The sequence below is a fragment of the Girardinichthys multiradiatus genome, chromosome 22, assembly GCF_021462225.1.
Source record: "Girardinichthys multiradiatus isolate DD_20200921_A chromosome 22, DD_fGirMul_XY1, whole genome shotgun sequence".
Taxonomy (NCBI): Eukaryota; Metazoa; Chordata; class Actinopteri; order Cyprinodontiformes; family Goodeidae; genus Girardinichthys; species Girardinichthys multiradiatus.
The window spans coordinates 26,340,736-26,355,555 of record NC_061814.1 but is presented as its reverse complement, the minus strand read 5'-3'; the positions used below and the strand labels follow the sequence as shown (position 1 = coordinate 26,355,555).

General features: G+C 37.7%; 1 protein-coding gene across 2 annotated transcripts; it reads right to left on the bottom strand.

Moving 5' to 3' along the window:
- Positions 1–7,086: 7,086 nt before the first annotated feature.
- On the bottom strand, positions 7,087–14,692 carry LOC124858625 (cytochrome c oxidase assembly protein COX15 homolog). Of its 2 annotated transcripts, none has more exons than XM_047350700.1 (9): positions 14,491–14,692; positions 10,899–11,092; positions 10,693–10,815; positions 10,306–10,492; positions 10,015–10,182; positions 9,813–9,894; positions 9,180–9,334; positions 8,954–9,067; positions 7,087–8,869 (listed from the first exon to the last, which is right to left on the bottom strand). In XM_047350700.1, the coding sequence occupies exons 1-9, from the start codon at positions 14,563–14,565 to the stop codon at positions 8,738–8,740; spliced, it is 1,230 nt and encodes a 409-aa protein (XP_047206656.1). In that variant the 5' UTR covers positions 14,566–14,692; the 3' UTR covers positions 7,087–8,737. The 2 variants fall into 2 exon arrangements, with proteins under 2 accessions (XP_047206656.1, XP_047206657.1); XM_047350701.1 differs by having other exon boundaries at positions 8,728–8,869; positions 8,954–9,020.
- Between the last annotated feature and the right edge of the window lie 128 nt (positions 14,693–14,820).

Sequence of the window (14,820 nt, the reverse complement as noted above, 5' to 3'; positions counted from 1 at the left end):
GTCAACACGCCCCATTTTTAGTGATCATAATCATTTTATTATAGAAAAGACTTGGGCTAGTGTTAGGTATTATTTAGTCAACTCAGAGGTAAGAACGATACAGTCATAGTTACTTGTGACAAGGGTAGCCCACTTTGCAGTGAAACTACAAAGTTTTGACACCCTATCTCTTTATTTATATACACAGTTCAACAGACAGTTCAGACAGGGTGTATGTGTGTGAGACGGAAAGGAGGCTGGTTCACACAGAGATAACAATGATCTCACACACACAGGGAGGAAGGCATAGTGCAGGTGCCTTGCAACACAAAGTTTTTACATGAGTGATAACAAGTTTTTGCACCCATCCAACAGTCCCTCCTTTTATCACAAGTAAAAACATTTAATATAAAAACGAGTAAGAAAAATACTTTGTATGAGCGAAAACCCACGGACGGTAAACAGATTATATTTTGTGGGAAATACTCATACGGCCCCGCCGCCCTCGGCGACCATTAAAAGTTAAATGTTGATTAATACTTGAAATCATAAAAATAAAATAATGATACTTGAAATCATAAAAATAAAAGAATGATACTTGAAATCATAAAAATAAAAGAATGATACTTGAAATCATAAAAATAAAAGAATAATACTTGAAATCATAAAAATAAAAGAATAATACTTGAAATCATAAAAATAAAAGAATTAAAAAATCTGCCCTGTTTATGTCATCATTGTACTTTTTCTCATTTCACTTAAGCAACAACTTCTTCCGATTTTCTGCTGTAAGGTTATTTTATGAAATACAATGTATGAGTACATTCAGGCTTTTGATGTGATTTATTTACAACATGTCATCATAATCGTCCCCTTCATTTTCGTGCATTTCTACCTGGTTCAGTGTTGCATATGCCACCATGAACAATACCAGAAATTCTGTAGGAATGGATGTGCGTCATGTTCTTCCGTCAGTGTTCTGAGATGGGTCCAGTCTGATGTCCATCTCTTCTGGTTCGGTATCACCTCCTGTGGATCCTGCTTTAGATAGAGAAAGAGTCCTGCTACCAGAATTAAGCTCAGGCTTATCAGTCCTGTCCACATGTTACAGAGAGCCATTTTATAATTGGGCGCAGATCAGCTGTTTTCTTCACCGGTTTGAGACGCTGGGCCATCTTTGAACCCGGACTTCCTCTGCTACCCCGTCGGTTGGTTTGGCTCCTGTAACGGCAAAACTGGCTTACAGTGGCTTTTATGGATCCAGGAAGGCCTCTCTGCTATTTTCAGAGCTGTGGGCGTTGTCAGGAGTACTTGAAATGGCCCTTTCCACCAAGGAGTGCTCCAATCCTTCCGGTGGAGTGTCTTAATCAGGACCAGGTCTCCAGGCCTCATTCTGTGGGATAGGAGCAGAGATTATCGGCAGACCACTGGACATTTGTTCTTCTTTTGTCTGCAACATTTTATTCATCCACTCAGCTAATGAAGGTTCCTGTTGTGCTTTCTCTATTTCATTCATGTCAGAGGGCAGAGAAAACGGTCTGCCATGTACTATTTCTTTGAGAATACAAATTCACATCAGCAACTTGGTGCCACGTGATCTCAGGCTCAGAACACAGTGGGTGGAGTTATACAATGATGTACAGCAGGTGGCAAATGGAGTAAGACCAGTTTGATTTGGAGTTATTCTCATCCATAATTTAACCAGGGATAGGCATTCGGCCCATGGCCTCCCTGTTTCTTCCATTGTTTTCCTTAATCTTTAACTGAAACCCTAATGCTCTAGAACTTAGTTATATTAATTTATTTACAAAATGAGTTCCATTATCTGACCTTATAATCTGTGGGATACCATATGTGGGGAAGAAATGTGTCGCTAGGTTCATCTATTACAACTAGGCAATATTTCTTCCCCCGTGTTTGCAACAACTTATGCATGATCTGCAAAAATGATTTGCATAGTCAGAAATATTTATAGTGTAGCATTAATGCTTTACCAGATGTGACATATTCCCCCCTTGACACGTGGGTCTTCCCAATGTGTCACTGTAGCCGCTGTGTTGTATAAATATTTTGGGAGGATTGGTTTATCTTCTATCTGATAGATGTCATCTTTTTTCTGTGCTCCTCTCTTTAGCCAGGCCTTTATTTCTGTCTTGGTTGCTGACTGTTGGGCGTCTTTCAGCACGTCTGTGTCTATAAATAGCAGATCTGACATTTTCTCTTTAATAGGTTGAAATGAGTTAGTTCTGTCCCTGATGATGTTTTAAAACCTCTATTTTGCCAAATCTTAGCATGGTGATGTACTGATCCGAAAACGTATTGGCTGTCTGTGTATATAGTAAGTATTTGTCCCTCATGTAATTCACATGCTCTTACTACAGCATATAATTCTGCTGTTTGGGCTGAGCATGTATTGGGAAGAGATTTAGCTTCTATTATCCTATCGATGGTTGTTACTGCATAACCAACTCTATTCTTTCCATATTCATCTTTAGATGCTGAGCCATCTACAAACACAACACATGAATCTGGTATAAGGATTTGAGAAATGTCTTGTCTGGGTTTGGTGTCTTCTTCAACTTTTGCTTTATAAGAATGTGGTTTTCCATCTTCTGCAGTAGGTATTAGAGTACTTGGATTTAAAGGGCACATCTTTTTAGAGTTATGTTTGGCTGTGATAATAATAGCGATGTCAGTGTGATATGCCTTGCATGTAGCGTCAGGTGCTTCTCTTAATATTCCTGACTTCAACATATCTTGTATTACTGGCTTAGTATCTTCTTCAGCTTCTGGCTTGAAGGGGTATTGACGGACTAATGGCCTTTTTTCAGATATTAGTTTAACCTTGTATGGTGGGAACCCCTTTATAAGCCCTACATCAGTTGATGATTGGGACCATAGTTCAGGTGGGACAGCAGATAGGGCAGGATGCATGTTGCTCTCAGCTAAGCCCTGTATTTGTCCCTCTGCCTCATCTAAATGTATCCTTGGATGGACTTTGACTGTCCACGCCAGAATGAGCTTCCAGATTCCTGTATTAGGATCTACCTTTGACAGTGTCAGTGCTATTCCTGCAGAGGTTTAAAGCCTCTGTTTTTCCAAATTCTTATTATTCTTTTTTACCATATTTTATAAAGTAAGTCCTTATTACATTTAAAAATGAGATCACTATTTTTGGTAGTTGCTATTATTATAAATAATGCTTGGTTTAGTTCTTATTAAAAATAAAAAATTAAAACTCACTCACTGATGAACACAAAAAATGAAGGGCATATTATATCTTATAATCTTAGTTTATCTTACCCAGTTTTATAGATACAACATACAGTTTCAGTCAGCTTTGTATTTAATTCAAGTAACTAAAGTTTGTTTCAATTAACTAAAGTTTTATCTATTTCAGTCCAGTCCAGTAATTCTGTTAAGGTTCATTTCATCTTATGTTAAGTTTGAGTCTAATTCAATCATTTTGAACCTGACTGGAAAAAGTCGAAACATCTGTTAAAATCTTTTTGTTTTACCATAGAGAACTGACCTAATATTATTATGGTAATGTTGAGGACTCTAATTTTTACATAACATGAAACAGACATTTATTTCACAAAAACAGAAAGTCAAACACAGACATTTGGCCACATGAAAGTTTAAATAACCTGTTTGTAAAAGAATTAGGAAAAATTCAAGACGGGTCTATGAACTTTCTTATGGTTATCAGTATTTTCAGTAGAGGTAGAACCTTTGCCATCTTTAAATGATTTTTTGAAAAAGATTCTGGAAACCTTATTAAGATATAAATTTGGCAAAGATCATCAGAACATCAGACCTTTATTAGCGCTTTTAATGTCCCTCAAAGATGCATTACAATGAAATCAGTCATTCCCATTCACACACATTCACACACTACTTACTTATTTCTCTGTCAGAGTCATTTTATTTGCAAAGATTTGAACATAATTTGACTTCTATTATTCTTAAAATGCACATTGTTTCCTCATAACCCCTTTTGTTTCCACAAGGTCTGTTTTGAACGCTTCAATTCTTTTTTTTTATTCACCAAGAATCAATAAGGTGGTCTTAGTGGGGTCCACCTTAAAGGTGTTGTCTGTTGGGTGTCATGTTATCATTGTCAGGTCAGTGAGGTTCATAAGTCAGTCAGAACCTTGGTCATTTGGTCTGTGCACATAATGTTTCATAGATCCAGCCTATGATTAGTCAGCAAAACTTCCACCTATAGGAGAAAAATTGATTGTTAATGAATGAGCTGCATTTCCTAGGAACACTGTCTCCCTCCTGGATGAGCATCACCTGTTGAAAAACTTTCATCATTGTTTGTTTCACATATTCAATCAGATCTTTATATTATACTAGTAGGTGAAGTTGTTAGTATCTCATGTAGACTGACATATACTGTTGCATTTGGAGAAAATCTCAGATTAAATAAACATAGTTAGAGCTTCAATCCAAGTTCATTTTGTGTCTGCAGACTTTAGCCAATTTTTCTTTTCTTTCTTTTTTTTTTATACATAAAGAGCAAGATTCAAAACATTTTCAAAAGGCAGATTGTGGCAGAATGTAGACAAAACTGCTTATTGATTGACAAAATAACATTCAAGCACACAATCACCATATTAAAAGGCTCTACTTCTAGAGAATCACTAAACTCCTGAGGTCCGGTTTTGGCCCGCGGACCTTGAGTTTGACACATGCAGGGTAGAGTTACAATTTTTTTTCAGACCTTTCAGCAGAGACAGGCTTCTGCTGTTTGCAGAAGTTTTATCTTTGTTTTCAGGCAGCTGCATCTCTTTATCAAGGTCGTTTCACAGAGCTGAAATTTAACTTCTCTCAAAGAGGAAAAATCAAGAATGCACACAATCTGAGCCAAATATGGAATTATTTCCCTGTAAAATGAATCTTTTGCATTTTATCATGATATTGTTAGTAGTATAACACCATAGAATGATTTTTAAAGCACCTGTTTCTCACTAATGCTTGCCTACAAAATCTTTTACTCTCAGATTACTTCTTTAACAACTCTAGTCATTGTTCACTGGGTTGTCCAGTTGGACAGTTTCCATGTTGTCCACATTGTCACCTCCTCTTTTAACTTCTTTTACCACGTCCTCTAAAACCACCTCTTAGTCTTTATAATTTGGGGCTACCTTGGTATTCTAAACTGGGATGGGTGGCAGTCTGCCCCCCCCTTTATTTGTTTTCAGTTAAGCTGAAAGTTTTTTTTCTGTGCTTTTCTTAAGGCCTCAGTATTATGGCTATGTCAGTTAAAAGCTGCCCTTATTGTTGTTTTTTTAAATTCATCTTTTTGTTTTAATCTGTTTATCAACTGTGAGCACTCAGGGACTGAAAAGTCCCCTTTGAAATTATAACCTGGCAAGGTTTTTTATTGTCTCTTGAATCTTTTGAATGCATAATCTCCAGTTTAAGATCCCCGTGTAGTTTTAGGATTTCAGTGATAATTAAGTTACCTGAAAATCCGTATTTTTATGCCATCGTGCACATATTTCTGTTAAATCAGAGCTTTTTCTCTGTTCTTCCCCCATTGTTCTTTGTTATTTTTCTCTTTTTAGTTTTCATTATTGCTAATTTTAGATCCCCTTGTAATTTTAAGACATCCTTTGTATCTAATTTGCCCAAAAACCCATGTTTTTTATTTTTTATTCCATCTATGACAGATCATACCTGCTCCTTTTACATAGTTCTCCATAAACTTTACCTCCCATTCTAAGTCAATTAGTTTACTTTGTTTCTTCCCCATTATGTTTTATGTTAGTTTAATTATAGTATAAATGTCCCAGATAAAAGGTCACTGGCATGAGACTTATGGAGAGGACATTAACACGCCCTTCTACTGCGACTAATACGCAGCGGTGTTAATTTTCTGGAATGAAATCCGACCTGAATCTCCAAAGTCACCAGTACGTAGTTTTAATCTGGGCAAAAGAAAACACAGGACTAGCAGAATCCTGCTGATTCTATTAAAATGCTTAGTCCTCCATACACACACAACACAGTCACACAGTTAGTTTCAGGTACCTTGTAATTTTTTCTAAGTTAACTTGGTGTTATTTTATGAGCTCAATTTACTCCGTTCTTTTTACTTTTATAGCGCTTATTCTATTCCCTCGCAGGGGAATAACCCTTAGTCGTTTTATTTGGCCCCCTTCTTGGCGGGGCCCTACCTTAATTTGTCACTATTCCTTTCACGGTGGAATAAAACCATCCCAATGCAGCGTCCTTACCGGCGACGCACTACCAACGACTTTTAAGTACTTTTCTTCTTTTATTTATATAGCGCTTACTCTATTCCCTCGCAGGAGAATAATCCTCAGTCGTTTTCTTTAATCCCCTTCACGGCGGGATTGTACCAAATTTGTCACTATCCCTTTCACGGTGGAATAAAACCATCCCAATGCAGCGTCCTTACCGGCGACGCACTACCAACGACTGTTAAGTACTTTTCCTATGAACTGTATTTTAAAACTGTCTCACCTCGGAGTTGACTTCTTGGTGACTCTTTGGACCCTGTGAGAGTCACCCCGCGCAGAGGAAGGCAATAACCCACTGGCCAGGTGTGAATTCACACACACCGGGACTTTCAGCCACTCCGGCTAAAGGAGGCTGTGCAGCGGTGCTTCGCTCGACGTCAGGCTTCCCCCACGGATCCCAGAGTCACTGTTAAAGCAAAGAAAAATAAGGTTATTGAATTAATCCGGCTTCGAAGGACCAATAAATGTTAGGTATTATTTAGTCAACTCAGAGGTAAGAACGATACAGTCATAGTTACTTGTGACAAGGGTAGCCCACTTTGCAGTGAAACTACAAAGTTTTGACACCCTATCTCTTTATTTATATACACAGTTCAACAGACAGTTCAGACAGGGTGTGTGTGTGTGAGACGGAAAGGAGGCTGGTTCACACAGAGATAACAATGATCTCACACACACAGGGAGGAAGGCATAGTGCAGGTGCCTTGCAACACAAAGTTTTTACATGAGTGATAACAAGTTTTTGCACCCATCCAACAGCTAGTAATTCTTTTTCTATTGTCACTATCTGGCTCATGGGTTATGACAAAAAATGGAGAGGACACCAGAGAACAATTTATAAATATTTATTTGAAATAAAACTAACAACATTTCTGTATAGTCAGCAAAATCAGTCATGTCAATGTGAATGAGCAACAATGTTGAATGTAAATGCTGAGCGTTATATCAAACAAACCAAACTTAAGCAGACCAGGCCAAGCCAAAGCAAAGCAAAGCTAGACCAACCCATACCCTGGAGGATAACCATGGCCAAGAGGGGGAGAGAGAAGAGTCCATTCCCTCCTTGCTGTACAGCACCCAGGCTGTTATATAGGCATGAAGGACTAAGTTGTGTTTCCACGTAGTATGGCTGCTGGACTCCAACCTCCTGCAAACCATCACGCCATCCCCTCCACCGACATCAATGTGACTACATAGATTTTCTTAATCAGGCAATGCTCAGTACTGTTTTCTCAGTCATTTTTAGGAATTATTCATTTTGAGATTTAATGTTTATAAAAACAGTAATTTAACTGTATGTTCATATATTCCCAGCAGATTGTGTTCAGTTTGGTGATGCAATGGATTTTCTGTTGCCTTTTAGAACCGACTGGCACAGTGGTGCACAGAGGGGTGCGCCATCTCTAGCAATAAACTTCCACTTTGTTCACCATGGATTAGAAACCTGTTTAAAAAACAAGCAGTCATTTTGGAGAAGGTAGTATTTTAGGTCGTTTAAAATTTTAATTTTTTTAAGTGTTTTGGCACAGTCATTTGCCACAACCCTGTGAGCAACTCACCTGCAATAACATGTTGCTAAATTGAATGAGAATATTATGGGTTTTCCAAACATTAGACTTACACTGTAAACCCACTAACTGTAAAACATCATGGACAAAAGGCTTTATGAAATCTATTGTATTCTTATTTTGAGTTAGCTTTCTTAATGATTATATTGTTTTCATTATCAATCTTTCTAAAAGAATTGTGGTTATATAATAAAATATGTTATTCAGGAAAAACAATAATCAGGGAGAACTTTGGTGGCACAAAAATGGATTTCAGTTCAATTAAGTCACAATAGGACTTTGATTAAGTTGCCAAGCCTTCCTAAGCATCTTGCAAATAGAACAAGAGGATCTTTATCTTTTGTTTTAAACAAATTAAATGCATTTTCCTTTACAAACATGAAAACCTTAGGTTAGACTCTTTCAAATGCTGTACTTCATACTCATACATTAAAATAAACAAAATACAGACCATTACTTTATTATATAATTACATGTCATCTCAAGAATGAAAACACTGCAACTAGCAACCAGTGTAAAACCGATAAGCCAACATGGCTGTATATCATGTGTGTACATGGTAAAACAGGCAAAATAAATAAAGGCTGCGATTTTCTTGGTAGTGGCCATTTTTTTTTTAGCAAAAAATGGAATAGAAACAGGATGGAGGTTTTGTTCATGTAAAACCCTCAGCCCCCAACCAAAGGTTGAGATTGGGATTTGAACCCCAGATGACTGCATTGAGGACTAAGTCTCCATCCACTCTGTCGCCCCCATTTCTTTTTATAGTTATAGCAGATAAGTAACACCACAGTGTTAAATAAGGATCATCTCTCTTCTTTTTCACTGTTGGTTCATTTTACTTCCACCTAAGACTTTTCAGGCTTGTCATGTGGCTAAACAGGTTTGGATATGTCCACAAAGGAGAAGATTTTACTTTGGCATTTTACGAAGCTCTGCCAGAACCCAAATGGCAAAAGTCAGAAGAGCGACAGAGCCTGACTGGTGCGTTGCTGCCAATGAAGTGGGAACATACAGTAGAAGTGTGCTGATGCCAAGGGCTACCTAATGAGCAGAAAAATAAAATGTTTAGTTACAATCAAATATATTGTACTCTTGTGTTTTCTACATTTCTGTCTGAAAGTATACCTGAGTATAAGCCATTGCTGCAAGAAGGCTGATGGCGATCTTAGTCCTTTTGGGTAGCACCATCCTCCTTGAGAATAGATAAAGGCCGGTGATTGCTGTCAAAGACCCAATACCCTAACAAGTAAATCAAAACATTAAAAAGGAAATTAGGAAATTCCTGCATCAATTCACTGAAATTATGTTACAATAATTACAACTGATTTGAAATACAGTAATGAAGACAAACCAAAATTCTGTGGTCAAATTGCACTGTGGTGGGATTTTCAAAGATGTTTTTAAGAGCAGGAGAGAAGGCCAGTATATCATCAGGAATCCATTTATCCGCCATCTTAGGGAAGGAGTTATACACCAGCCCAGCATCCAAACCAGCAACAAAGGCACCTTTATAAACATAAACATCAGTAAAACACATCTACCATGTCTAATGGTTAAGCTCTAGGAAAAAAACTGAAAAGTTATTATAAGATGCAGTTTTAGTGTTCAGTTTTGCTACACATCTAAAATGCAACACCCCATATGTTCCTTCTGCCAAACAGCTCACATTTAAGCTACACCTGTACCCTTTTTCAGTCACAGCATTTAAAATGCTTTGAAGCAGAACGTAGATTAAAATAAAGCAACCTAGTGAATAGTCAAGCATGCTAAAATTTTGAAATGAGCTTATTTTGTCTTTAAACATTCATACATCATAAAGTTTCTACTTTGTGGCTAAAACTGGAGTATTTATTGTGTTGTTTTTTAAATTTGTTCACTTAAAATTATTCTGATGCATTTTATACCTTAGCACAGCTTTTAAGTAACACAAGCACTTAAAAGTATTCCTAACTTTTTCCTGTGACACTTTTACTGTAAGTATCACCTGAGAGAGCAGTTAGGAAGACCAGTCCACCAGTACCCTTTGCAAACCTTCTGAGCTGCATGAGGCGTCTTGTGTCTGCCATCTAGGAAAGAGATAAAATAAGAGAAGAAGTGTCCAACCAGAAACTGCTTATTTACTCTAAACGGATCGAGGCAAAATTAAGGCCTAACATTTTACCTGTAGGTAATAAACAACTCTGTACCTTGTGTGCAGGCAGCAGCAGATTAAGACCAGTCCAGAGACTAGCAGAGTAGAGCACCAAGGCAGAACCAAGGTGAGCACACAGACGGTACTGGCTGACCCGAGGGACATCATGGGATTCAGGCTTCTCCTCCAGACCACTTTTTACCATGTACCATCCAAGAAGGCCCTGACCAGATCAACACAACACAGTGAGATGATTTGCAAACTGTGGCAGAAATCGTTAGAAATGAACAGGACAAAGAAAGTTAAACATTAATCTCGCTTTTAAAATAAATACGTGACGTCTGACCTGGAAGACGACAAATCCACACAGCCCCAACACTTTTCCCTTCAGGGAACGATTGAAGTATCCTTTTCTCCAGAAGTACACAGTGGGCAGGATGTATGCCAGTCCAACCAGCCTACCCCACATGCGGTGACCCCACTCCATGTAGAAGATGAACTTAAACTCAGGCAGAGTCATCTCATGGTTAAGGCTAGAAAAAAAAAACATCTTTAATTTGTTACATAGCTGTGAAAATGAGACTTATGGATTGATCCAAGCATAAGAGAAAGAAACATCATATTTTAATACAGAATACACTTCCACTTTGTTAAGAAGGGATATCAGTATGCCTTTAACACTGTAAAATTAAAAAATGTTGATACAAAAACAACAAAACAAAAAAAGACGTACATTTTGAACTCCGGGAATTGCTTGTACTTAGAAAACTCAGCCTCCCACTCTGACTCAGACTGAGGTGGTTTCATCTCTCTCACCAGATGCCAGTCAACCATTGAGAGCCCAGATTCGGTTAACCTGAACAGTAAAACAAACAAATAACTTATGTGCATTTAAGAGGATCACAGAAACAGTGGCATTACAATATAAGTCACTTTTACCTTGTGACACCACCTAAGACCACCGCCCCAACCACGAGTCCGCTGCAGCCGAGCAACCAGCGACCCACTATGCGGTTTGTTGCTGCGTTGGGTACAGCTATTGCTGTTGTTGGGGTGGAGGGAGATCCTGCCTCTACGCTGATGGAGCTCCGGTTTCTCTTCACAAACCATTGTCGAAGCTGTGGACGCTGATGCTGGAAATAAAGGAGAGAGAGAGGAGACTTAGGCATAGCTTCTAATTTATGATTTATTTTAATTTGAGGGATCATTCAATTTGTTAGAGGCTGACTAGTTTCAACAAATAAAACCATCATATAAATATAATGAATGACCTTAATAGACAAGGTTATTAGGAAAAGAAATTATCCGACTCAGCTTACACATTTGCTAAGAAGTGTACAGCTCTTGTTCCAGATAAATGAGTGCATCTAGGAAGCCACTGTAAATCTGAGGACACGCTACATGGTTTCTTCCCAGTCTACACCCCGATTCCCAGTCAGCAAAAGTCTGCATCAGTCCGCACTAGTTGCACTGAGTTAGAGGACATGGGCTGAAGACTGAGGGGATAAAAAATAAGTAAAAAGGAAAAAGCTGAGGCATTTCAGACAAAGATACAGTAAATAATTAAGGGCCTTATTAAAAGAGTGGACATTTCTGAATAAAATACCCAATTAGAATGAAGTAATTATAAAACTTTTTATTTTATTTTGTAACCCAGTTTTAAACATTATATTGTCTGTTTAGGATGGAAATAATATAATTTTTAGATTAAAGTCAACAATAAAATCCACAAACAACCTCACATACAAACATAAATATTTGAAAACAAAAACAAACACACTATCAATATCATATTCACTAGTGGGATAAACTTAAAGCATTTTATATTCAAATCTCAGTCATTTTATCGGGGAAAGGCACAGAAATATAATCTGTCAGAATTCAGTTCGTCTATTACTGCCACCTGCTGGTCAGTTTCTTTACCCTTCAGAACTGTTGCCCTCAAGAGTTTAATAAACCCAGAAGTCTGTGATCCCTCAGCAGATCCAGAGGTTAAATGTTTGATTATCAGTCTTTCAGGCTTAAAAGTTTTTTTCAAATTAGCAAAGACTGTGAAAGTCGTGTTGTAAGTCTGCAGCTTAAGAATATAAGGGTTCAGATCACTTACAACAAAGCTCTGGGCCACAACTGCAGGACCAATTACTAAGAGGTTTGTGATTGAAAAGATATTTTATTGTTATTAAAAAAAAAAAAAAAAAAAAAACTTCAAAATTAACATTCCTTAAAGGTGACTTAAAGGTGATTTCTAACAAACTATTGCACTAGGTGTCTAATTTAGTCAGATTTACATCAGCCTACAAGCTCAGAAAATTCAATTCAATTCAAAGATACTTTATTGATCCCCGAGGGGAAATTAGAAATATTATAAAATATTATAGTAACTAAAATGAATGCATTGATTAGGTAGTGCATCCACATTTAAAGCTCTGATTTCTGCATGCAGGAGGCACCTAATCAGTTATCAGTAGCTGAACCCTATTTACAAGCTTTACCAGTAGGGTGAGCAGAGGTCAGCCTATATAATATTCTATAGTTCAACAGCAACTTGTGGGTTTTTGACTTTGTGACAAGAGCTGCAAAATATATAAAATTACACTCGTTTAAATTGAAGTGCGTGGAATATTGCAATGGGTTGTTTATAACTCAACATTTGGTTGGATATTATATTTCAAGTGTCAGGAATTCACTCATATACTTTGTCAGTTGATTGGACTCAAAACTCTTTAAACTCTTTGATGTCCAAAGCTGATGTATAGCTTTAGTGACAGTAATGGTTAAACTCAAAGGGAACGGCGGGGAGATTATGTAATAGTGAAGAAAGAAAAGATTCAGAAAAACGTGGGTTAATTGTAATCAGTGTCATTTTGGTCAATTTTAGCAGTACTATCACAATTAAATATTTGATATAATGCAGCCCAGGTGACATTACACCATTATTTTCCCCCTTTTTCATTTCTAATAATTTAAAATTACAAAACACATTAATATGCATCAAGCTTCCTGTTAGTATTTTTTTATGATGTACATCGAACAAAACTTAAAAGTTCAGAAATAATGAAAGCAGCACAATGCTAAATCATAACGACATTTTGTGATATAAAAAAAAAAAAATCTGAATTTCTGCTCATCCTGGCTGACAGACATTCCTCTTAAACTCAGAAACTATGCTCACCCTGGGACTGATCCTTTTCAGTGTTCCTCCTCCATGCTCACCATTTCTTACTTTTTTTTAAAAAAAGGATACAGTTATAAAGAACATATTTAATTTTCTGGAATCTTGGTCAAAATGATTAAATCTTTAAAAAATAAATTTAATTTATATATGCAGAGACTGCACGGTGGTGCAGTTGGTAGCACTGTTGCCTTGCAGCAAGAAGGTCCTGGGTTTGATTCCCAGCCAGGGGTCTTTCTGCATGGAGTTTGCATGTTCTCCCCATGCATGCGTGGGTTCTCACCGGGTACTCTGGCTTCCTCCCACAGTCCAAAGACATGCCAGTTAGGTTAATTGGTCAATCTAAATTGCCCTTAGGTGTGTGCTTGGTGTTGTTTGTATGTTGCCCTGCGATGGACTGGCGACCTGTCCAGGGTGAACCCTGCCTTTTGCCCATAGACTGCTGGAGATTGGCACCAGCTTCCCTGCGACCCACTATGGAATAAGCAGTAGAAAATGACTGACTGACTATGCAGAGACCTCATCAAACCTATGATCCCCTTAATGTTTTTCCTCTGATTGCTTGCCTGTCAGCTGCTTCTACGTTCATGTTGTTCAGATTATAAAGTTATTTGCAAAAGTTTCAAATCATTCCATTATTGTTCTAGTTTATTTTATCAAGGAGCTGGTCTGAATCTTTTAAAATAAAAGTCACTTTCTTGTGTTATCCATCCAATCCAACATACTTTATTGTTTTCTTCCTTGCTTAGCCACCTTTAAAAATATTTTTTAAAAAGCAAAAAAAAAAAAAAAGAGCCAGCCAAAGTCCTGGGAAAATGTTTGCAAAGTCTTGCAAGAAGGAAGAGGAAAAAGATTGTATGAAGGAAGCAGCTCGGCTCTACAGCTGAAGGAGGAAACAATTTCTCCTTCACCAGTCTCAGCAGGACTTCATTTCCAGGTGTTGTGAATGTATGGAAATAAATCAGCTTGTTTTTAAGTGAATATAAGGAATTGTTATATAATTAACGGCTTAATGCAACTTGTAAATAGAAAGGTATTTTCAAATGTCCATGGCTACTTACAAAATACCACCGGGAGCCCAGGTTTAACGACTCCAATCTTCATATGTATCCAATATATTGTTTACTTTCCAGCTTTGATACTAATTTAACAATTCACCCAACATTGATGACTAGAGGTCAGTGATGTCATATAACGATACGTGATTTCATAACATCACTGTACAGCCACATTCAACACTACGGAGTCTTAAAAATTTTAAACCTGCGTTATAGTGAAGCATATTGACCTTATTGATGCTGACCCCACGTCTCAATACACCAGTTAGGTTAGTTAGCAACTGAATCTAGCTTAACTTACGCTGCTCTGTTGAAAACCCTTGCCAGCACATCTGCAACCGCAAGATATCGTAGTCCGTAACATTGAGAATAGCATTTTGGTTTCTTTTTGCTCCCTATGCTACCGCCGTGCTGTCTTGAAAGCGAGCAGTTGCTGTAAGACGGCTGGTTTAGTAACGCTGGTGAGAGCACGGCTCAACTTTAACCTCCTGACGTCGATAGACTTCACGTACAAGTAACCAGGAAGTTGGGTTATTTCAAAAAAACATCTTCAGTGTATCTGTCATGGGCGGTCATGCGAGCCACTAAGGTGTGAACAGGACACCGCCCTCACCGGCAAGCAAGGGTGTTA